The following is a 25,788-nucleotide window of genomic DNA, read 5'->3' as shown; positions in this document are numbered from 1 at the left end:
ATGGTGAGACCACCAATAGTGCTAATATGTCATCTTTGGGGTTTCAAGGGGTATTTCATTTTACTTACAGTACCGCTCAAATGTAAGTTGACAGTCTCGACTCGATCCTCGAGACCCGAGACTTGATCCTCGCGTCTCGAAGTTTGAGTGCCTCGAGTTTCGAGGATCGAGAAACAAGGTGGTCTCGAATATTTATAATGTAAAGGGATAAAGGCTTTCGACGAAAAGATTTAGTAAATAATTAAGATGGTAAATTTCAAGCTCAGTGATAAATAGTGAAGAAATTATTCAACATGACAGGAGCGTGGGACAAAGAAAAAATCTGATTCCCCGACGGGAGTCGAACCCATGGCCTCCCACATACCAGTTGGGCGCTTTAACCAACTGAGCTACGAAAGACTCGTTTCGAGCTGGGCCATTTACTAGGTTAATATATGACACACGTCCTGCATACTGCTAGGATCAGCAATGTCGAAATCATCAAATGTGTAGTAAATAATAAAGATGGTAAATTTCAAGCTCGGTGATAAATAGTGAAGAAATTATTCAACATGACACGAGCGTGGGGGAAAGAAAAAATCTGTGTCCCCGACGGGAATCGAACCCATGGCCTCCCACATACCAGTTGGGCGCTCTAACCAACTGAGCTACGAGAGACTTGTTGTGAGCTGGGCCATTTACTACGTTAATATATGACACGCGGGCGTCCTGCATACTGCTAGATTTCAATCAGTTGAGGCGTTGACACATTTGCACTAAACGTTCCTTTGACAGGAAGTGGCATTCCGATCAGTAAGGATAAATTTTGACAGACGAATTCCTGAGCACAAATCCATTATCCATCAATTTGTTGAACGTAGCACTGTCCAACACATTTACACTTGCACCCGAGTCAATAATAACCGGAATCAACGTACTGCCAACAGTTACTGGGACAGTTGTAGCATCTTTGTTTTCTCCGATCGCAAACAGATATTCATCATCAGAGATCTCAGGTTCGGTTGTCACATACCGAAGTCCATTCCTTTGTGGCGTAGCACTCCGCGGAATCGTGTCGTTTGTAGCTTTTGAGTGCTGTTGCAGACACCAGCAAAATGTGACCTCTCACGCGAAAACATACACTAAGGGCTTTATACCGAACGGGTAAAATACATGGCTACCGAACGGGTAACGCACGGCTCACAAAGCCGTGCGTAACGGGTGAAACTGCACGGCTGAACGGCTTGTAATTTATTCTGAACGCACGGTTATGAACAACTGAACGGCTGTCGAAAAATTTGGAAGGCACAGTCATGAACTACTGAACGGCTGTCGAAAAATTTGGAACGCACGGTTATGATCTACTGAACGGCTGTCGAAAAATTTGGAATGCACGGCGATGAGCTATGAACGGCTTACAATTTATTCGGAACGCAATTAGCGATGAACGGCGGAACGGCTTATGAAAAAAAAAAAATTGTGAACCGACAGCTGTGAACAAGCCGACCGGTAAACCTTAAGTTTTAAACAGTGATAGCTGTAAATGCCCGAACGCAAAAAGACAGAATTAATTCCTGATTGTATACAGACAGTGTAGAAATAATTATACTAGTGGTGGTAAATTTCAACTTAAAACAACAAAAAATAACTTTGAACTGACAACCAAAATGTATTGAAAATCCATTAATAATTTAAATCTCTTCGGCTTGATAAACGTAAACATACTGAGCATGAAACGAGACGCAAAAGGTCAAATTTTATTTACATGCGACATTTTGTCGCTTTCTTTCGTTTGTACGTGCGAGTTTCTTTCTCCAGACATATTTGATCGGTTCAACAAGCCTACTTTCGAATACTTGTTACATATGCTATCCCAAATTGAAATTTACCGTTGCCAAGAACTTAAAAAGGAAAACAGAACAACGAACTACAAGCGAACTCCGTATTCCTAGTTACACGTAATGAAAATTATAAACATTGACAAGTTGTTTATTTACACAGCATGTCTGGGTCTCTGAGAGAATGTTTGCTAGCGTTGAAGACTTACGGTTTAAACAACTATTTTCTTGTTTACGATGTGTTAAGCTATTACAGCCACGAAAAACGTGGCTTCAAAAGGTCCAGCTAACATTTTTCACACGTGAGCGGTGATGTTGGCGGTAAAATTACTGTAGTTATGTTTGTGACGTTTGAGCACGTTGGCTGGACTTGAGCCGTAGAAATCATAACACTAATTACGAATCCAGCGTCAAAATTAGAATTGAGCGAAAAAAAGCTATTTCATTCTGCTCAAAATAGTACTAATCGGCAAATAATGTCTCGTTGATTAGAAGCCGACATTTGCATAAATCACAACTTTGTCGGCGTTCGTCGCCCGGAAGATAACACATTCCCCGCAAAAAAATGTCGATGATTCCTCAATCTTCTGTGAAACGTTTATTTTAATAAACGCTCGCACTTAATATGTTATTTTTCATAACTTCACATTACAACTTCCAAGCCACGATTGGGTGGCAAGCGTGATGAAAGTTCAAGAAAGCATAACAAGCGTGACCTTTGTTTTAATACACACCGTCGTAGATTCACTGTCACATAATGATCTAAAGATAGGAAAACCTTGACGGCGGAAAGATTTTGCTTTCTTCATTTTCGGCTCATGTTTGAAGCGAAAGTAGTGCTTTTACAGGCGTCTTAACCTCTGATTTTTTTATTGTGCTTTCATTCATGTTTTGCATTTTTGATAAGATAAATTCCTTTGCGACGCGACAAGTTTCGATTCAACTGCTTCTCGCGCTAGCTAGCGCTATAGCTAGCAATAGCACGCACGCAAACCCGTGAAGATATTGCAGTGTAACGCAAGTGCTTTGCTTTTGATTCTCGATTGTTGAGTTGCTTTTTCTGAACGGATGACCCTTCTCCGCTCGCACAGATCTAATTTTTTACTGAACGGTTGACTCAAGCCACTTGCACGGATGCAATTTTTTTTCGGAACGGATGACCTCCGTGTGCACGGATGTAAATTTTTGCGGGCCTGCCGGCGCCGGTTAATTTCGGAACGGATGACCTTAGCTGTGCACACGGATGCAAATTTTTTCGGAACGGATGACCTTGGCTGTGCGCATGGATGCAAATTTTTTGAGAACGGATGGTGAACGGCTCCTGCACGGTTTTCCGTGTAGGAACGGAAAAGCCATAGTGTACGTTTTCGCGTGAGAGGTCACAAATGTCCTTGCTTGCCACAGGCACCACACGTCTTGCCATTCGCAGGACACGAAGGATCTTTTGCGCGATGACCCGAACGACCGCAACAGAAACACACAACCTGTTTCGTGTCTTTGCCCTTGCCACTTGGATGCTTCGAATTCTTCCTATTTTTGTTTCTTTTTCGATGATGTGGGCCCCAAGTTTCAGTAGAAATCTGGTTGAGTTGCTACCCTGGCTGTTCAGAATTTGCTTCCATTGTATTGGCGTGCTGATTAGATGCTTCTATCGATTGAGCTATGTCTAAGAGTCCGTCCAGTTTCAGAAAGACAAACCCAGCTGATGTACTCTCACGTTTTCCATTAGACAACCAGCCATGAGCGAAAGAAACATTGCCGAGGAGTACATTAATTACATAACAAGTATTGCCGTTCCAAAAGCACTCTCCCTGGAGGACATTGCTATTGCAACTGAGGCAGACCCGCTCCTCCAACAAGTGGAATGCTGTTTGAATGGTGCTGAGTGGCCAGACACTCCGGAACTCAAACCCTATAAGCGGGGCATGAGGGGCACCAAGGAATCATGCGGACCAAACAAATGGTCAGAGAGAAAGTATGGTGGCCAGGTATCGTGAACCAAGTGGAAACAATGGTCAAGGCTTGCCTACCCAGCCCTGCCAGTCTGTTGCAGACAAGCCTACAGCAGAGCCAATTTGACCGACGGAAATGCCTGGAAAACCATGGCATGAGGTGCACATAGACCTCTGCGGACCTTTTCCTTCTGGAGAAAGCTTGCTAGTCTGTGAAGATGCTTGTACACGCTGGCCCAAAGTAGCAATTCTGCGTTCTACAACGTCTGCGGCCATTATTGGACATGGATTGCCAGAGAAAGTTGTTACTGATAATGGAGCAAATCTGGTATCCGAGGAATTTAAAAATTTCCTGTTGACACATGGCATCAAACATTGCAAAGTCACTCCCTACTGGCCACGAGCCAATGCAGCTGTTGAGAGGTTCAACAGGTTCGAGAAAGCGATTTGCACCGCCCATGCTGAAGGCAAGGACTGGCGTACAGACATGTATACATTCCTGCTTAACTACCCTGCAACACCTCATCCAACAACAGGAGTATCACCGGCACTTCTACATCTTGGACGGGAAATCAGAACGAAAGTACCTCAAGTCGAGACACAGATGACTAAGGATCTGTCAGCTGCACTACAAACTGCACAAGTCAAGGACAGACAAGCCAAGCAGAACACAAAGGCTTATGCAGACAAGAAAAACAGAGCAAGTCCCTCTGACATCAAACCTGGGGACAAAGTGTTGCTTCAACAGGCGAGACAGAATAAGCTATCAACGCGGTACGACCCTAAACCATACACTGTGCTTGAACGTAAGGGTCCAAGTCTCATTCTGCAGCGAGGAGAAGGAACTGTGTTCATGCGCAATGTATCACATGTACATAAGTTACACCAGAGCACTGTAGCTCAGGACGATGATGATTATGAGATGGGTGTGGAAGTTTCACAAGCACTGAACCAGGAGGTAGACCCTCTACAGGCAGTGGACGATGTACGGAGATCTGCTTGTGCCAGATGTGCACCTACACATCTGAATGATTATCAACTGTGAACAGTTAGAACTGAATATAATGTAGAAATTTGAATGGCATAGGACTCATACTGCATTTTGCCTATTAAATAGCCAGGATATAGCTTTGTTTTGATGGTTTTGCCTATTTGCCAGAAAATAGCATTGTTGATTCAGGATGGATTTTAGATTCACTCAAGGGAGAGAATTAAGTTTTTGCACCGATTGTTGTTATGTAACATGGGATTTGATTGACGTTATCAAATTATCTAGAAGCACGTGATTGCTGTATATAAGGTCTGGAGAATGTTGTAATAAAGTTAGTTGCAATGTGAATGTAGTGTGTCTCACTGCTTACTTTACGGTACACCTACAAAATACTAAAGCGATAATATTTGGTTTTAATGATGTACCAAAAGAAGCTGTCAGGGTACACAACTATCACAGAGCAGGGACATTAATATAAAATATAATATATTTTAGCCAGCAAAATATGCTGCAAAGCCTGATGAAATGATTATATTCTGACGCTAATTTCAGTTAGCTGAAGCAAAAAAAGTAGATGAGTGCAATTTGGTGACTTACCTATTACAGGACACCTCTGGGTCCTCACAAGGCAGCTTATGATCATATTCTGCAGCTAATGGTATGCTTGGTGAGGGTGGAGGCGAGAAGTACTCTGGAGGTTGTGGGCTATTCATTGATGGCATATCCTCTGGGGGTAGTGGACTGTTTACTAATGGGTCACAAGGGGGTGGTGGACTGTTAAGTGATGGGAAGTCCTCTGGGGGTGGTGGACTGTTTAGTGGTAAGAAGTCCTCTGGGGTTGGTGGACTGCTTATTGATTGGAAGTACTCTGGGGGTGGTGGACTGTCCATTGATGGGAAGTACTCTGGGGGTGGTGGACTGTCCACTGATGGGAAGTCCTCTGGGGATAATGGCCCTCTGGATGGTACAATATTTTCAAAGGGTAGTGTACTGTCAACAGGCTTTTCTCCAGCATCACAATTGCCTGAACTCTCTTTAGCACTCTGAAAAAGTAGTCAATTTCCTATGATTTAAAATAATCTTCTGGTTTCTTTACATGTAAATGATATAACAATCATGCAGTGGTGTTGAAATATTTCAGTTCCTTTTTTGACGTTTTTGCTTGTTTACAAGCTAAACGTAGAATAGGGGTTAGTGGACAATTTGGAACCACATATTTGTAAACTCTAGGACTTTTTAATTTATCAAGGGACTGTTTTATTTCTCGGATTACTTTCCGCTGTGGGTGATCACTTGCGATCTCTGACGTGACTTGTCACATTTACAACGTTATATAACAATTTTAAAAGTACATGTCAGCTTTCTTTCTCAACGCACGTGTGTCTGGGCGATCATAACGTCGCCACAATGATTCGTCACACGAAATACTAGCACTTACATCGTAAATACAAACGTCAAAAACATACAACTCCTCTTTCATTGAAGTATCAAGAGGGCTTCTTTTGCTTGGAGCGGAAAGGCTGTCGCCCTCTCCTAGGTCGTAGGGCGCGACCTCGCGACGGGATCCAATGTTCATTCGCTTACATCGATCGTTTCCTTCTGGACAGTCACCCTTTCCCTTCACTTGTTCTCCTGGGTCTTGTTCCGACCCTCCCCCCACTTGAGTGGCGGTGTTGGACCGTTCACGCATTTTCGCTTACCTTGGTGGAGCACGACATTTGTCGCGGAGTGGTCTCATCTTCGTCCCCTGCTTCGGTGTTCTATCTGACTGCCAGTCATCTTCCTGGCTCTGTCATCTTTGGTGGGTTGTTGCGCGTTCACGTCGCATTCTCATTCTCCAGATCAGTTCTCCTTTCGGACTTCGGTGGCCCCGGCCCCCCTCTACGTTGGGGTTTTTCTTGGTTGTCACTCTTCTCTCCTTCGCGGCTTCTGCGGGGTTGTGGTGTGATTTCTGGTGTTCTTCAGGCAGCTCCTGTTCATGTGTTGTACTCCATGTGGTGTGTTCTCCTTTTGCCGTTTCGGCTCCGTTCTCCACAGGCAGTACTTTCTCCCGCGTCCGCCTCCCCCCCTTTGCTCCCCTCGTCCCCTCGCTCCTCTCGCCCCCCTCCCTCTCCTCCCTTCTGCCCGCGCACGTCCGCGCGGAGCTCTGTCGCCCCTCGGCGGGGCCGGCCGTGGATGGTGCGCGGCTCAATGTTCACTCGCTTGGGGAGCTTCAGGAGCTGGGATCATGCATGATTGAGGTTGCTCAGTGTAGGCACACTCCTGAATCTATTTCTTGTGCGGGTGTGTGCGTGACGTTCACTTTCCACTGTGGGGGAGTAGGTCAAAGAGTCAGCAGCGAAAGAGCGCACCACTTCCTCGCGCAACACAGCATTCTCCACTTCGTGCCCCTACAGTTGTGTTCCACTCCTCCCACTCCCACATTGTCCACCTTCTCGACGAGTCGTTGGCCCCGTGCCCCGATCTCTCCCCCTCCCGCAGTTGCGGACCCGATCTCCCGCTCCCCCTTGCTCCCCCCCCCTCCTCACTCGTGGCCAGCAGTCGTCACGTCTCCCTCCACCCCGCTGCCGTCCCGTCTCTGACGTCACCCGTTCGGTTCCCTCGCCTCCAGCATCGCATCTTTCGGGTGGGGATCCTTCTCTTCCGTCTCCACGCGGGTCGATCGGCGATCAGACGGAGTGCATGTTCTCCGGCATGCTCGGTCGTGTCCACCGCCTGGCTGAGTGTCATCCCCCATTCCGCGTCCCGCTCGTGGGCGTCGTTGGCCTTCCTGCGGTCTCCGCTCCTTCGTCCACACGTCGCGCATTTGTGCTCCTCGCCTCCTCGGTCCCGTTTGTCTCTCGTCACTTGTGTGTGGATTGTGTTTCCCGGCGCGGACGAGCCATGACACTTGCTGCTCCTCCGCGAGTGGAAATGTTCCTGATAGTTCGAGACATGCACAGGATCCTTCGACACATCTTCATCACGTCGACATCTCAAGAGACTTGATTAGTATAGAAATATTAACTAAGCAACTGAACACAATATATAACTGGTACCTTTTTAAAAGGAATGTCTGTTGCATCATAAGATGTTGACTGAAAATCAGAACTGAAGAGTTTTTTTGCCACATCACTGCAATCAATGTCACCATCAATCTCTTCATTTCTCCTCTGTATGGTGCCCTTCTTTTTTAAATTAAAGTTTTCAGTGCCTTCATGTTGGCCATCAATGTTTGTAAGGTCTATCAATGTCCCTGTGCAGTTACTGACACTACTGTTATCATTGTTGTTTTTCTCGTGATTGCTGTTCTGTTTGGAATGATTTTGACTATTCTGTTAAGAAAGGGGGAAAGAATTGTAGAAACAAGTAAGTTCAAAGCAAGTAAAAAATGATGACACATTAATTTTGATGCTGCTGAGGTGCAGACCTCTTTTCATCCACTAGTGTTTACAGGGTAAGGACCTTTCTGGGCACATAATATTCTTGTACCTCACAGACAAGACAAAGCACCAGAGACTTCCTCCACAAAGGGAATCTCAGTAAGCTAAAAATAAATTGTTAGCTAAGGAAAATGTCTGACTCAACACAGAAACTCATGCTTATTTTACTAGCATACAAATTGTTTCTAAAAAAAATGTCATGATACAACCCACCTTTCTCAGTGCAAAACTCTGTTGACATCCACTGGAAAACTCATTTATCAATTTTGGCTTCTTTGACAAAGGAGATCCTAAGCAGCAATAATAACACAGTTATTAATACAATCACTTATACCACATTAAATATTCAAGAAACTGCACATACAAGTTCATTATAATATTATACAGCAATAACTTTAATACTATTTTAGTGCTACTCTCATTGAATATTAACGCTAAATTACTTCCTTATGGTACAGTATGTCACACACATGTTAAGATATAAAGCAAGCAGCTTGCGTCACAAGTTTGAGAAATAATGTGCAAATTTCTTAACCACTTTATACAAAAAAAAGTTGACATGCTCTTCGCCCATTACAGAGTTAATTTATATAACACACTTGTTAATTTTTTTTGAACACTTGAGAAGTGTGAGAAGCACTCCACTGCATCTTGTGGAGTGTGTACAATATGCGAGCCAGACGTAGTATCCGTTCCCCCTGCACGCAGTGCGGACCTAACTGTATCACGTGATATCATCATTAAATCAGTTCTATCCAACATGGCGTGTGTTCAATGACTGACTTACATTGGCGACGAGGATTGCGGATTTCAGAGAAGAAGACAAAGGCCAGAGAAGAAGAAAATCGTCAAAATCCACGGCTAAAACCTCGAAGCACTTAGGCCGAGGCGACTGAAAATTTAGAAGAATTAAAAGAAAAAGAAGCAAGAAAAAAACGCCGAAGAGAACTCGCGAAGAGACCACGTGCTCGGGAAGAAATCATGCCAGATCCGCCAGCACAAGCACTGGGCGAAGCAGGAGCCGAGGGACATGCACCGAATCCGTCAGGAATAAGAGTATTCAGCGTCGGAAAATCACTAAAGATAGAGCCATTCGAGATTCCAGAGAATCCCCTGGAAATTGGACGAGCGTGGAACGAATGGATTGAAGATTTTGAAGACGAAGCATCATATTTCGAGATTACAGAAATCAAAGACCGCGTCAGCGCTTTGAAGATCTATGGTGGCAAAGAAATCAAGAAACTCGCTCGAAACTTACCAGAAACAACGCCAGTGGTCGGAGACGATGATTACAAGAAGCTGAAAAGGAAATTAGACAACTATTTCCTGCCAAAAAAGAACAAACATCACGGCAGATTCACGTTTAGCAAGCAGAAACCAGTCGAAGGAGAGAGTGTTGTCACGTACGCGGCGCGACTGCGCGAAAAATCAAAGGATTGCAAGTTCGGTGAGCAAACAGACGACAGAATACTGGAACACTTGATACAAACCATCAAGGACAGCGAACTCGTGAAGAGAAGCATTCAGAAGAAATGGAACCTCGATAAATTCCTAGAAGAAGCAAGCCAGAGGGAAGACATAAACCAGCAGGTCAGAGACATGAAGGAGGACTTTAAAATATCAAAAATCGAGCATCATGATCAATCAAGAGATTCTCCGAAGAGTGGCAAATGGGACGGAAGAAGAAAATCGAAGAAACCGCCGCGACCCCCCAGGAAACACAAGAACGAAGAGAAAGACAAACGTTGTAGCTACTGTGGGAAAACAGGAACACACACCCCAGACCGAAATTGCCCGGCATATGGGAAATAGTGCTTAAAGTGCGGCAAATACAACCATTATGCGTCATGTTGTACAACCGGTACCCAACCTCAAGAAAGAAGAGGGCGAATCAAGAAAACAACAGAGGCCGAGGAGACAAGCAGTGGCTCAGATGATGATTACATTTACCTTCAGGAGACAGCACAACACCTACACCGAGTGAAGAAGATAAGGTCAGGCCAGAATCAAGAGACAGTGCTAATCCGCATTGGAGACATAGATGCTTTCATTGAACCAGATAGTGGAGCAAGCGCAAATGTGATGGATGAATATCAGTTCAAAGCCCTCAAGCGCAGGTCACAAGAAATCAAGAACCTAGAGCCCAGTAGAGACACTCTGAAGACACTTCAGTCCAATCTAACAGTCAAAGGCGAATTCACTGCAACACTACGGAACAAGAACCGAGGTGCACAGAGCAAGTTCTTAGTAATCCAAGGGAAGATGGATTCCCCGCCACTCCTAAGTAAGAGCATACTGTTGGAGCTTGGAATGCTCAAAATCGATCCGGAAGGAACACTTAAAGAAACCAATGAACTGAGAATCAAAACTGCTAAAACACAAGATGACAACATTGAAGCAGTACTGGACGAATACAGCAATGTATTTCAAGGGATCGGTTGTTTTCGGGAAAAGAGTACAGGCAAGAAGATTGAAGTCAAGCTAGAAATGGAGCCTGATTCAGAACCTGTGGCCCAGAAACCACACCCTGTACCATATCACCTACAGAAACCACTCAAAGATTGGCTTGATCAGGGAGTGGAAGAGGAGATATTTGAGAAAGTCCCAGATGGAGAGGCGATTACCTGGTGTTCACCACTGGTGGTCCAGCCCAAACCAAAATTCACAGATAAGAAGAATGAAGAGTTAGAGTCCCACATGATCAGGGCCAGCATCGACATGAGGATTCCAAACCAGTCCATGAAGCAAAGCCGATGCGTTCAATCACCGAAAGAGTAGAAGACTTTGTGTACCGGCTGCATGACTGCAAGATTTTTACGAAGCTAGACCTCAGACAGGGATATCACCAGCTAGCTCTAGACCCCTCCACGAGACAAGTAGCAACCTTCAGCACACCCTGGGGAAACTACAGACCCCAGCGATTGGTGTTTGGAGCGAAATCATCCCAAGATGTCTTCGACGAAGCCATGTTCAGAATCTTTGGGGACATACCCCACTGCTTAAACCAAAGGGATGACATACTCCTGGGAGGAAGAGACCAGACAGAACATAGAGAAGTACTGACGACTGTCCTCAAGAGAGCAAGAGATCATGGAATCCCATTTAACAGAGAGAAATGCCAATTTGGAAAGGAACAAATTGAGTTTTTCAGACACGTTTTCACCAAAGATGGACTGAAACCATCACCTGACAAAGTAAGAGCAATCAAAGAATGTGGAGTGCCTAGAACAAAGAGGCAGTGCGAAGTTTCCTTGGAATGGCAGGTTACCTGGACAACTTCATACAGAACTATGCAACCGTAGCAGCACTACTGTACCAGCTAACCAGAAAAGAAACCAAATTCTACTGGGGTAAACAAGAAGAGGAAGCATTCAGAAAGATACAAGATAGCATCTCAAGCGAGAAGACTATGGCATTCTTTGACCCAAGCAAGCCCATAATTCTCCGTACAGAGGCAAGCTTCAATGAAGGCCTATCAGCAGCCCTGCTCCAGAAGACTCCAGAAGACAGACAGAGGCATACAACCGGTACATTTCATCAGCCGAACAATGACAGACACTGAGAAGAGGTACAGTCAAACTGAGAAAGACGCTTTGGCAATCAAATGGGCCAAGGAGAGGCTGAGAATCTACCTACTTGGAGCACCCAGATTTAGAATTGTGACTGCCCACAAGCCACTGATTCCCTTGTTCAACAAAGTAAAGGCCAAGGTGCCGCCAAGAATCGAGAAGTGGATCATGGAGATGCAGGACGTGGATTACGATTAGTCTAACCAGGGAAAGATGAGGCAGACCCCTTAGACTTCCTATCCAGACATCCTCTGCCTGAGAAAGGAGATGACAAAACTGAGAAGATAATCAGATGGAACGTGAATGCAGAGCACGCTGTAGTTGTCACACGAATCAGAGAGGAAACCCAGAAAGATGAGATCATGCAGCGATTAGCCAAGAGGATCGCTAAAGGGGACTGGGAGAAGCACAAGAGAGATAAAGACCTTGAACCCTACCTACATGTGAAGCAAGAGTTATCAGTTGCAGAAGGACTTATCTTCCGAGAACACCGAATAGTCCTACCATCAGCACTCCAAAAGAAAGTGGTTAAACTAGGACACTGCCTACGACACTTAGGAAAAACCAAAACCAAGCAAATGCTGAGAGAAAAATACTGGTTCCCACTAATGAACAGCATGATCAACACAGCCATCGACCAATGCTATGAATGTCAAGTAGCTACAAAAGAAAACAGAGAAGAACCAATCAAGGTAACCAACATCCCAAACCGACCTTGGGACACAGTTTCCATAGACCATGGTGGACCGTACCCAGATGGTCACAACAATCTCGTCCTGATTGACAAGAGGACCAGATACCCAGTGGTAGAGTCCGTACCATCAACCGACTTCCAGACTAACAAGGAGAGATTGAAGCACATCTTTGCTACCTATGGAACCCCAAGGAGAATCGAGAGTGACAATGGACCCCCGTTCAACTCTAAAGACTTCAATGAATTTGCTGAGCAGGAAGGATTTCAGCACCACAGGGTGACACCTCTTCACCCAAGAGCAAACGGAGAAGCAGAGAGATTCATGCAAACCCTAAACAAGACAGAACAAATTCCAAGTCTGCAAGGCAAAAACCGCCTTGAGAGGAGAAATGCAATTCAAGACATGCTGATCGCTTACAGATTGACACCGCACCCAGCTACAGGAGTCGCACCTTACGACGCCCTTAAGGGGATACCTGTGAGAACGAAGCTGGATTACATCGAACCTGAACCGCAGAGAAATGAGAAGGATGACATCATTGACCGCAGAGACGCAGAGTACAAGCAGAAAATGAAGCAACAGAGAGAAGGGAGGAAGACCAAAGAGAACAATCTGCTACTAGGAGACTATGTGCTTGTCAAGCAGCCAAGGAAAAACAAGTGGAGCACACCATATGAACCTGTGTTCTACGTCGTGTGCAGCATTCATGGTTCCCAAATATCAGCCAGACGGGTTACAGACGGATGAACAGTTTGCCGAGATGCCAGCCAATTTAAGCTAGCAAATGCAGTAATCAACACCACCGATGAACCAGAGAAGAGTGCGGAAGCACAAACACCACATTCAGTTCCTGACCTAAAACGCCCAGAAAAGGAGACTCCACCCAGTGTACCACCTGATACAACAGCAAATGCAGAAACACCACAAAAGTCACCCAGTGTAGAGACCATACCGGAACCAGAACCTGAACAGAAACAAGGAGCAAAGCAAGACCAACCAGTGACCAAACCAGCATTGACGAGACCCAGACGGGAAAGGCGCCAGCCTTCAAATTTGAAAGACTATGTGTTAGCTTGACAACAATGAACTTTAACCTTGAACTTGAACTTGTTAAACAGTTGATTTAGTTTGTCATCGGATTGAACTTTGCTAGTTACAAGCTTTTGTCAGTTTGGGAGGGATGTAGTATCCGTTCCCCCCGCACGCAGTGCGGACCTAACTGTATCACGTGATTTCATCGTTAAATCAGTTCTATCCAACATGGCGTGTGTTCAATGACTGACTTACACCAGCGAGGCATGCAAGGCAGACGAGGCATAAACAAGACATGAGAGGCATGAACAAAACATGTGAGGCATGAAAAACATGCGAGGCATGAATGAAAACACGCGAGGCATAAAAAAATAAATAAAGGCAGCAATGCGAACGTCGGTATATTTGACCGAAACTTTTAGCGTCTAAAACAATTACTTTTTGTATGACATAACAGTTAAATAACACAACATAACATGTCAGTTTTATCAACTTATAATTATATCATCAGTTCGAATACAGTGATAGGCCTGGGTACAAGTTTTAAGTCACACAATGCGCATTGCAACAATGGAACAAAATTTGCCATAATGGAAGGTTCAGCTTCATGCGAGGTCTCTCTCCCCAGGCCTTCTCCCTCACCAGCGTCGACCTCTGGCGGCCTCCAAAACCGGAAGTCTGCGATTCACGGACTCACAAAAGGAGTACTCTGTGCATGCTCAGAAATTGTGAGTGGCCAGAGCTCTCGATTCCTGGTGTGGACCGAAGGATCATGGCCTCTGGGGACGAGGATGTATGCGAGGCATAATTACAGTATCATCACTTTTAATAGTGAAGGGCCTGGGTACAAGTAACCGAGAACAATACGGTTAAACAATGTCCTTTGCAACAAATGGTACAAAATTCGCCAACGTGGAAGGCAAGAATGAAAATGATTATCCCCCGACAAGGCTCAGACAACATCAGCGTGTTCTGAGAGAAATAGAGGGAATCTAAGCAAAGTTTTTGTTTCAAACATGTTTTAGGAACACCGGCTGTTTTAGAATCAATCAATCAATTAATCAATTGAAAGTTGTGCTTGCACGCAAACGAACAGCAAATAGAATGAGAAAAGAGAACTGGGAGTGTTCTGAGAGAAAGGGAACTAAGTGAAGTTCGAAAACATGTTTAAGGAACACCGGCTGTTTTAGAATCAATCAATCAATCGAAAGTTGTGCTTGCACGCGAACGAACAGCAAATAGAACGAGAAAAGAGAACTGGGAATGAGTTGTTGGTGCTCGCGTGTTTTCAGATGCCTCGCATGCCTCGTACGTCTGCCTCGCATGCCTTACTGGCTCGCACATTGTGCATCCCCCATCTTGTGCTTGCTAACATGCAAAGAACGACACTATATGCTTTCTAGGTAATGTTTTAAAACAATGTAACAAAGTCTGATATCTGCCATATTTGTCGATTATTCACATGAAAAGAACATGGTAGGAGTATCTTCTTCAGTTCCACTGTCGGCTGGCATTGAATCTCAAATGAAAAAAACATCGAAACAGGTTATCATCGCTTGCTGTTCTTCTTTTGACATTGCATATCCTTTAAAACTGTTTCTTTCCATTTTCAAACTTTTTAAATGGACATTAACACTCCAATGATGTGCAACTTTGGCTTAGTGGCAGTCCACACAAATCGAGCCAGGATATGGCAACGGTGAGATTAGGATTGCAGGTTCCTCTGGTCCCCCACAACTTAGTTGACTTTTACTAAGCAACAAGAAGCTGATAGAGGCTTAAAACTGGCCATAGCACAGCATGGTACAGCAAAGAAAAACCTCCATTGACTCCTAGATCCTATACCAGCCGGCCACGCATGAAGAAACCCCTGAATTTCCTGTACTGGCCATAACCAGCTGCAAAAAGTGGATCAGGAAAAATGCCCTTTCAAGTGTCTTATCTCGCGAGACGAGAATAGATGAGAATCTTGTCTCATGAGAGGGTGGTAACTTACTTTCGAGTGGTACTGTAGTGTTTGTCTCTTCAGCTGTACTTTTTTTGAGAATTCAGCATGTTACAGTACAGAAACAAAGCCTCACCTGCTGTGACTTCAAAGTCATTGTCATCCTCATCATCAGCATCACTATTAGAAAAAGGGTTTGCCTTTATGACAACTTGTTTCCTTCTAACAAGAGGTGCAATTGACCTTGTTTTTGTTTCTGTTCTTGGGTATGATGCTGCCCTTTTCGCAGTCTCACTGCAAATAACAGTAAAAAAGACAGACGTTATTAAATGTAAAACAAAATTTCAAGTTTAGATTTTCTTGCTCAATATCAATATGTAGTTTACACTTTCTCTAGTAGGCATTTTTAATCAGGTTACAGAAAGCCTTATCTGAAAATTATACCCAAGTCAAACCTATCTGCCATGATTAGATTTCTATATATATCCCAGTAACCTTACTGTTGCATTGACAAATAATTATAGTGAAAAGCAGAAAGAGATCTGAACTTCAAGTTCAAATTCAGGGTTGCAAGCAGATATAATAGTAAACTATTTGTAGAGTTTTGTGACTTGTGGGAAAAGTACTTGTAGTTGATCTGTGCATATAAATTGGCCAAGTGTTGTTTAACCATGTATTTTTGCTAAAATTTACACCAGCTGTATCAATATGTTGCCATGGCAACATCAATTTGCACTACAGTACAATAAATTAACAAATTTAAATAAATGAAAAAATAATACCTAATATTAATTTATATTTGAATAGCTTGATGTAAGACTATGCCAAGTGATTTTTTGGATGAAAAATCATTTTTTCCTTCAAACGCGCCTGAATTTTTGTTCAAACGTGCCTGAATTTTTGCGTGTGGTCTTCGATTAAATAGAAAATCATTGCCCTTTTTTTTTTTGGGGGGGGGGGGAAATTAATTCGCTCACTCAAAAACGGGATCTGGAAATGAATTTCTTAAACTACTTTGTGATGTAAGCTTACGTTTGAATTATTTTGGCGTGCGAAGCCGAGACAACGAGACTTTCAAACAGACCAGTTGAAAACTCACCTTAAGTACGCATTAGAAGTCCGCTTATTTTTGCTTATTTGACACATATTTGCGCCCGTCTGGTGGTGAAAGGACATCATTAAGTCTGGAAACCCGTAAGCCACTAGCATATCTCAAAGAAGCGAGATGTGTTGCTGCCTGAAGATTGCTAAGCCCTGCCAAGACTGGCGGTAAACTTGGCTTTCGAAGGCGCATTGAGCCAGGCGAGGTCTAGAAGTAACTTCTGTTCCAAAAAACGTTATTTTCTCAAAGTTTTGGCTCATTTGCCTCGTGTTGCCGCGTTGAACGTTTGGAAATAAGGAGGTGCTTTTAGACTTACAAAAATTCTCTTAGATTTAGCCCGTAGTTGTTCCAGTGTTTCAGCTACTCAGGGATATCCCATAATAATCTTCAATGGATATGTCATTCGATACGCATTGTCACGATAAACAAAGACGGCAAACGCTCACTCAGTCAACAGAACAAAACAGAATCGTCAGAAAAAAACTTTTCACCGAGAAAAGTAACAGATTGCTTCATTTAGACAAAAAATAGCCCTAAGCTGCGATCCTTTCCAGAAATAAATGGCCAGAATGTTTAAACGAACGATCGTAGCTCGCGAGTCAAGATCAAATTGCGTTGCGTGTGACTACGGAGAGAAACTGGGGAAAAGCGAAAACGTATGATGGATTAGCCTTTAGCAGCCTAAATTTGCTGACTGAAAACGAAACATTGAACATTTGGCGAGTGCATTTGTGGTTAGAAGCTGGCGGGACGAAAGGACAACAGCGTAAGTCGTTTTTGTTTAAGTATTTCTCGTTCCTTTTGCTATATCTTTTTCACTTCTTTTCACTGTTCAGTCGCTCAAGTTTGTTGATCGGCCAGGTTCAATGTTTACATAACATTCGTGACACTTAACCCTAACCTTAACACTAGCTGACCCTAACTTTACTTTACTGTAACTGCTAAGTTTAATCCCCATCTCTCTTTGAAATCGAAAGGCTATTTGGCTTTGTTGCCGCGTGTTATTGGTTTAAAGTGACCATAGTTCTAGGTTTTCTCGAAGACAAGGTGCAAACCAGAAATTTTAATTTGAGGACAATGTTTTTCCATTAAATTGAAGACCACATGCAAAGATTCAGGCACGTTTGAAGGAAAAAACGATTTTTCATCCTAAAAGTAACTTGGCATAGTCTTACAGCGAGCTATTCATTTGTTGAATCAAATTTGTCTGCTCATCACCAGTCATCAATAATAGTGATATTTGTACATCTAACTTGATTTATAAAAAGGTGGCTTTCGAGCTGTTAAGGAATGTATGGGGTTTCATTTTTTTTTAGGATATGGAGAATTGTTCAGCTTTCTTCCAATGAAATGTTGCCCTGTTTGATGAAGTGATTTAAATTTTACTTTTTTCCCCTTCCTTCCTCCCTCCGTCCCTCGATTTAACTCATGGTCAGTCTAGCCCAGTCTTTAACTCCCTCAGTATTATTTGAATTCTAATCATGCGCGCTGACTCGTAGAACAGTCGTGATCTAGCTTTCCATAATGCTGTCTAAAGGAAGTTTGCTGAGGGACATGAAATGAATGAATGAATAACTTTATTATCGTGTCTAAAAATGTTTAGCTGAGGGGAAAAGTCCCCTCTACTAATTGTGGACACATCATTAAGTCCTATGAAAGTGGAAGTCTAACAATTTGCAAGTTATGCGTCGTCTGTTATTGTACCTTAGAACAAAGCTTTAACGGGTTGAACACTTGACTTGGTACGTTTTGCTAGACTGTACAAATAACATTGTGCTTGCTTTAGACAGCAAAGGTCTTAAGCCACATCAATTAGGACTCGGAACTAGGCTTTAGGGCTGATTTGAAGGCAGTCATGACGATATTTGGCTTGAACTTTTCCGTGGCTTTAGACTTAGTTTCGAACAATTTTCTTTTTACATCCAGGGTATTATGAATAAGGTAAGAAGATTACAAAGAGCGCAACTGATGGTCGAGGGAAAATCTTATCAAACCCTTACATGTATGTGAGTAGAATTCTCTCCATTTGATGATTTTTTTTTTTGCCGTTTGGTTTAGCTAGCAATCAGGGCTTTCTGTGATTTGTTAGTGAGAAGCAATTCGATATGCATGGTTTCTGGCCGTAAACTGACATGAAACATGACTGAATCGTCTCGCTGAGTCATGAATTATTTACTAGTTATTTTAATCCCGATTTCCTTGAAAGTGAAGCAAACATCGATGTAAAACACCTCTTGATTGTTCATTTTAGACCATGCATGGATTAAGAAAGCTTCAGTTCAGCTCTCGCTCTAGCACTTTTTAAGTTTGTTTTCATTTGATGTTGTAAACAAGTTCATGTTGTAAACAAGTTAATTAAATTCATTTGGTAGAATTCATGATTTGAACAAAATGCCGTAAATGCAGTCTTCTTGGTTCGAAAAGACATAAATTAGAGTAACTGACGTTCACCTCAAGCTAAAACTAGCCCTCATTCAACGCTCCTTGCCGAAATATGGCTCAGAACTATAGTGTTGTGTCAAAATTCAGAAGACACCTTTTACTAAATCAAGGTAGACATGTGCTTCAGCATATACAGTGTAGTGCTACCATGATTGAAATTTTCAACATCTAAAGTGTGACATAGACCACACACTGATTTGATTTCAGGTATCTCTTGTATACCATAAAATTCCGGTTATAAGCCCCCCCACCCCCCCCCCCGATTATAAGCCCCCCCGGTTATAGTCCTATGGCCATCTACCTGGAAACAAAAAAATACATCCGATTATAAGCCCCCCCGGATATAAGCCCCCCCCCCCCCTATGCCGGGTGACAGTACTTAACAGGGCTAAATGTTGCGTTATTATGTGTTTTTAACTTAAAAACGTTTTTCGATCAACACTCCCATGGATCGTTTCGAAGCTTTTTTTTTATTCCGCTTATAAGCCCTCCTGGATATAAGCCCCTCCGCTTATAAGGCCACCCAAAACCCCTTACGAAGTTGTATAAGCCCAGGGCTTATAACCAGAATGTTACAGTATGTTGTGATTTAAATTTATCTTTGGTTTAAAAGTTTTTCAAACCAGTATAAATATTTTTTATTGTCTCTTATTCTTTATTATTATCTGAAACATATAATGTTAATAGCATTAAACATACCTTAAAAATTTAAAAAATATATTTTTCACGAGTTTTGAAAACAGGAAAAATAAAGTCCTTCAAAAATAAGTAGCAATAAGGTAGTGCCGTTATTAACCATTTCTGGTAATTTAAGGTGAAGGTGAAAATTGAGAAAGATTGAAGGTATTTTCTCAAAGCAAGTGATGTAGTCATTTTTTTCCTTTACATAATTTATTAAGAAAAAAAATATTATAAAAGAACAGTACTTACCTTGTGGGTACAAATGGTGTTACACGTGCAATTTGGCGGGAACCTGATCCTTCTGCACCCCTGTCTTCAGTGTGCTTCCTTTTTAATTAAAATTGAATTAAATTTAGCATTTCTGCCTTTTAATTCATGTGTATGACATTCAACAATCACTAAAAACAGGCCTGTTTCCACAACAAAAAAATAATTGGCAAGGCTATTAAAAAATGGTATGCTCCTCGCCAAAATAGCAGAGACACCTTGTTTACACGTCCTTTTTTTGTCCATTTCTCTTTTCTGCATTAAATTGAAATTAATATTTAAACAAGGAGTCCATTACACCACATTTGGACAATTGAAGGATAAAATCCACTAGCCTGGCTGCAAAATCCACATGCACTCCTTTGCCCACTGAGGTATCACATTGCCTTTCAGCATCAGGTTTATAATGGTGTTAAATCGAAATCCTCGCTTTTCAAGAAACATTTCAAGCAAATCTCAAATTGTCTAAATAAGCTTGACTAGGGTTTGCCTGAAAAACATTTTGGGTCCTGAATTCTTGTGCAAAAATTTGTTCATTTTTTAGAAGCATTTTAATTTGTTCTTGCATTCACGCTGGGCCAGAAGAGCGCTTGAAGCGGCACTCTCTTATAAACATTTTTTCTGCTGTTTTATCCGATTGAGTTCAAATTTAGCACAATTATAGAACTTTTTTTACGAAACAATCGTATCATATCATTTGTTTTTTCACAGTGCTGAAGGAAAATTTTCATTTTATTGTTATGGCACAAAAAGTACATTATTCTGAAAGACCTCACTGAGACAAAGTGAAATGCGAAAAAATTATTGAAAAAGCTCAATCCATCTTGAAGATATAGAGTTTGAAAATTTGAATTTCCTGCTATTTTCTTACTATTTAACCGTGCCCCGCCGGTTCATAATCTGGCCGGCGTTTTTTCGTTTTTTGTAGTTTTTTTTTTTTTGTCGGTAAATCGTTCCAGACCCACGCGGCCCAGCTGGCTCCTTTGTCACGGTCACGCAAGATTTGATGACCGCTTGGACATGTCCAAGCTATTTAAAAACTACCACTATGTCAGACCCATGCCACGCGATCGCTCATCTGTAGCTATAAATAATCATTCACCTATTTTAAAAATATTTACGAGCACTCTGCGTGAAATAGTTCTTTTTTTTGTGTTATTCAGGCGTTTGGCTCGGAGCAAGTACAAGTCTTACAATTTACCCGGAATGTGTTGAATATTGCAAAACAAGGACTTCGGTTTTCGGGATATTCCAATTTTTGTTTTGAGTTTATTCTTGGAATCGAAACGTATATTGCAAGCTCAGCAAGAATGTGTCAAGGCACGGGATACATGTCATCGCGCCAGGGGAATTACCTGCGCATGCAGGCAAGTATGCTCTATTTACAGCTAATTCGAGAAAGTTGTCGGAAAGACCTCCTTCCTTTTGGCGTGAAATGGACTTCTTTTAATGCCATTCATGAACCGGTTTGGGTTTATTTTATTGAACATTCGGAACAAAATAAATATTTGCATGCATAAGCAGGCATTTCTCCGGCCAGTCGTGCTGAAGGAAATTCATGTCACCCACACTCCGTGACTGACCCAAACACAACTTGTGTGTTTCTCAAGTGACTGCTTTTCTAAAGATTTTTTACCGTGCGGCGCCGCGCCTATCTAGCCAAAGAACTGAAAGAGGTGGTTAAACACTAACCGCACGGTTGTAAACTGCTTGCAGATTCTTGTTTAAGAACATTCATTTGACAAAATTCAGATCTTTATATCTTCAAGGCAGATTGAGCTTTTTCGATAATTCTTTCACATTTCACTTTATCTAAACGACTTCTTTCAGAATTGTGTACTATTTGTGCCATAGCAAGGAAATGAAAATTTGCCTTCAGCACTGTGACCTCATTTTCCCACCCAAAACAGTTAAATTCAAAAAACAAAAATCATACGATTGTTTGGGATAAAAAGTTCTATCATTGTGCTAAATTTGAGCTCAATCGTATAAAACAGCAAGAAAAATTTCTGAGAGTGCTGCTTCAAGCGCTCTGCTGGTCCAGCGTGATTGGCATGTGTATGTATTTACCCACATGTTTAATTTCATCAGCACTGAAACAGATACTTCTGGTTCTCTGTTCATTGATTAAATTTATCGATGTCTTCCTATAGCCAAAATCAATTATTTTGGTATGTACAGACTGTATACTGGTTTTACCCCGAGACATGCTGAGAAATTTTACCGTATAAATGCCCATCAATGTATCTATCTACATTTTTTCTTTAAATTATATTATTTTGTTGTGTTTCAACACAAAGAGCTGGGTAGCTTGACAATAATTTTTGCAGCCAATGCACCAGTCACGGGCATTACAATACAACATTATGGCAAATTTTGTATTTTTATGGAATATGAATGTAATTATTTTATCGCCTAGAAAAATGAACTGTCACATAATTTTTCAAAAAATCCCAACAATTATACTCACATAGTTATAACTAATGACATGGTGTTATCATAGACAAGAAAAGAATCATAGTTCTTCATCCAAGTATTGGTGCATCTTACATCCAAGCGGAGGGTGTAATTTGCAGGTTGCAGGTTACAGGTTGCAGGTTGCAGGTTTTTACTTAAATGTGGAAGGAGTTGGATAGCTTTTTTGTTTTGTTGTTTCACCTTACGCGCACGCAAAAAACCCCGGAAGTTGAGATTTCCGGAAGTGTATGGTCGTTAATGTATCGTTAGTGTATCGTTAATGGTCAATTGTAAAAAAAGGTGACGGGCCTACATGACTCTTACGTTCGTGACATTTGCACCGTTGCCGTTCTACAGTACCGCTCAGAAATAAGCGTCCATCGTATACGCACCTTAGACGCACATACGCACACGCATATACGCACATACGCATGCGCGCGTATGCAATGAGAAGCTTAAGCACATACGCAGTTCTTTGTTATTCATTGCTCTTGGTTCTCATTGTGTTGTATTGTTGGAGAAAACAAAAAAAGTTTCTTTGCGAGAAAATTATAAAACAGCGTTGGTCGATCAAATGATAAAATCTTTATTTACTTACCAAAAGTTCCAAGTTCATAATGGTATAAAACAGTGCCTTTCCAAAACATTCACGGAAAGATCTCGCTGACATCGAAAGCAGAATTCGCTGCAGATGTAAAATAACTGTTGCATATTTCCGACTCTTTGACCACATCAGATTAAAGACGAGCATTGCGAGGAAGTTTCTTTAGTGTTGTTCTTCTTAACTTTAAGAAGAAACCGAGTTGGAGTTAGCTTGGTCCCGCCGAATCAGGACAAACAAGGCGATCTTCGGACAAAACATGAAGCACGTGTGTAATGTCACGCGTACGAATTGTTTGTGTTATGACTTAAGACGCAAATATTAAACCTTAAAGTTCAATCTGTCATTTAGTTTTCTTTAGAAAAACGCAGTTAAATGTGTATGAAAGAATCTAAATCGGATATATACTTGCGTGCGGCGTTGTGTTACATTTATTTACGATGGAGTTTATTCCAAAGGTTTCAAATTACTTTTGACATATGCAAATTTTGCCAACTTTTGGACTCTTTTAGCTGGGCCGCTTTAAAAAAGCAAAATTTGTATTACTCCTCTAGAGCTGTAATAACAATTGATGCTGTTATCTGTGTTATTAATGAAGACAAGTTTCATTCAAGAAGAATTTAGGTTCTAAGAATTTTATGCCAAATTCACAAAAAAATAAAACAAGTTCATTTCAAGCTAGACGCGATGGCGCGTCACAAGTCTGCCTTTCAATTTAATATTCACGGAAGGCTTTACGGCTCCGATGTTTTTCATGTGGAATGTTTCGTTTGCCGACTAGAGTTTAGAGTTTATATGATGCCCCGTCAACATGGATCTTGTTTTTTAACATTTCTTACAACATAAACTTTTGGTCTCTTCACAAGGGTCGCACGCGCCGGCGAGACTGTTTATGAATTAATTTCCTATTGAAGCGACACGGCTTAGAAGCGAAAAAAAATATCTCTGGTTCTATTTGGCGTAAATGGGCGATTCAAACTGGAAAAGTGATTCCAATGAGTAGAAACTAAGTTCTATTATAGTTTATATGATGCACCGTCAACATTTATCATGTCTTTTTCTTGCAAGAAAAAATCTTTCACAAGCACGCGTCGGTAAGGCCGGTAAGTCAAGTAACGAAAAAGTTATTTCTCCATTTCTATTTTGCTGATCTACAGTATAAAAGAAGAAATAGCAAGCCATTGAAAGAACAATAAACTATAAAGAAAAGAAAAAACAATAAGCTTGCTCATACATACTGATGAGCATACGCGTATACAGAGTATACACACATACGCACATACGCAGACGCATATACGCATACGCGCGTATGTGCAAAAGCATACACGTTTTTTGCGTATGTTTTGGGACGCTTATTTCTGAGCGGTACTGTATGCTAAGTTTGGTATTTCGACCTTATTTGCTTCTGACTTCTTTCTGAGGGTACTGTTTTTATTTGGAGGCATAATGTATTGAATAGAGCCGTAGAATGTGGCCAAGGAAGTGTCTAGAGGTCAAGTCCGCGCTGCGTGGTTTCCGTTTGTAGAGTTGAATGACACCTCTAAATCTGTACTCTGCCCCATGTTGTGCTAGTTCAGTTTGTTTTGGCTCAATTATTTTTGCAAGATATGCTTTAGGCTCTCGAAATGTTCGCCCTGAAGGGACAAGATCTGAAATGTTCCGTGAAAATGTAAACTACTTGCATTTTATTGACGCCAGGCCCGGCATTTTAATCAATACTGTTGCAATATGTATTGTCTTATCGCGGATTATCTTGGTCCTGCTTCGCCAAAGTAGTGCCGATTGTTTAAAAAGTAAATATTGAAATGTAATAAACTTTAATAATAAAGTTGACGATTCTATTTCATGTTTTCTGTCTTCTCTAGCCGATACCAAGTAAAGTGAAAGGGAAAGGTTCGGCCCAATCGACTCTTTTTTATATTGTTCATGAACCAATCAAATGGGAAAAGATAACTCTTTGAAACGATCTGTGCAAATCCTTAAATTTTCGAGTGAAGTACATTCATAGCCTGCATGTACATTAATAAGAGCATAAGTCCAACCTGCAACCTGTAACCTGCAACCTGCAAATTACACCCTCCGACATCCAAGTATTAGTGCAATAACGTTTTAAAAATTTAAAGGTTAAAAAAGGTTAAAAAACTTATACTCTGGTAGTTTTTAAAAGTTCAAAAAAACACTGTTGACACAAACATATTCGTCAGTGGTAAGTAACTTACCACTGATGATAACCCAAGTGTTGAAATGTTGTGGTTTTTAGAACTTGATTTTAATGACATTTTTAGTCTTTTTTAACAAAGTTTTTAACAAGAAAATATAACAACAAAGTTTCAAAAGTTCCAAACATTCCAGCCTTATCACTTTATCAGTGGAAAGGTCAAGCTGATCTACCGGCACAATGAAAAACTGGCTCATGCCTTGAGACAAGATTTAAAGTTCAAAGGTGCAACCTTAAGATATCAGAAATCGCAGTTAAGTCCAGTGTCTGACTGGTGCCTGGTCCTCGTGGCTTGAATTGTTACCATAATTTGCCAGTCACCAATTCTTACTGGAGGAGGTTAAACCACTGTATAAGTCCATTCATTAGTTACCTGTCAAAAAATCCTGCTGTCTTTGATTCGCCTCTAAGTGAAGCATTTCCCTGTGAAATGTATTAACAAAAGGTGTACTCTCTCATTTCTCAGAACTGCATAACAAAGGGTACATGACTATTCAAGTACTGTTAATTAGCATTTATTTGTATTTATTGTAATTTTAGCTTTTTTATTCCGTTTTTACTCTTGTCATGCGCATTTAAACACTTAATGAAATTTGC

The 25,788-nt window shown here is 41.7% G+C and overlaps 1 protein-coding gene and 1 non-coding gene across 2 annotated transcripts in view; both read right to left on the bottom strand.

Annotated features, from left to right (window-relative positions):
* The window catches only part of LOC144658511 (uncharacterized), a 55,741-nt gene that overhangs the window by 27,078 nt on the left and 2,875 nt on the right, over positions 1–25,788 (bottom strand). Inside the window, exons 3-8 of the mRNA XM_078518944.1 lie at positions 25,565–25,614; positions 19,898–19,975; positions 15,560–15,717; positions 8,396–8,472; positions 7,799–8,074; positions 5,358–5,803 (exon numbers count right to left, since the gene is read on the bottom strand). Of these exons, the coding sequence (XP_078375070.1) occupies positions 5,358–5,803; positions 7,799–8,074; positions 8,396–8,472; positions 15,560–15,717; positions 19,898–19,975; positions 25,565–25,614 (1,085 nt within the window). The remainder of the gene's footprint in view (positions 1–5,357; positions 5,804–7,798; positions 8,075–8,395; positions 8,473–15,559; positions 15,718–19,897; positions 19,976–25,564; positions 25,615–25,788) is intronic.
* Trnat-ggu (transfer RNA threonine (anticodon GGU)) lies at positions 584–658 on the bottom strand. Its single transcript has one exon. It is a non-coding gene; the product is annotated as a tRNA-Thr (tRNA).

This window comes from Oculina patagonica, chromosome 1 (assembly GCF_052425735.1).
Source record: "Oculina patagonica isolate OP01 chromosome 1, crgOcupat, whole genome shotgun sequence".
Classification (NCBI taxonomy): Eukaryota; Metazoa; Cnidaria; class Anthozoa; order Scleractinia; family Oculinidae; genus Oculina; species Oculina patagonica.
This window is presented reverse-complemented; position numbering and strand designations above follow the sequence as displayed.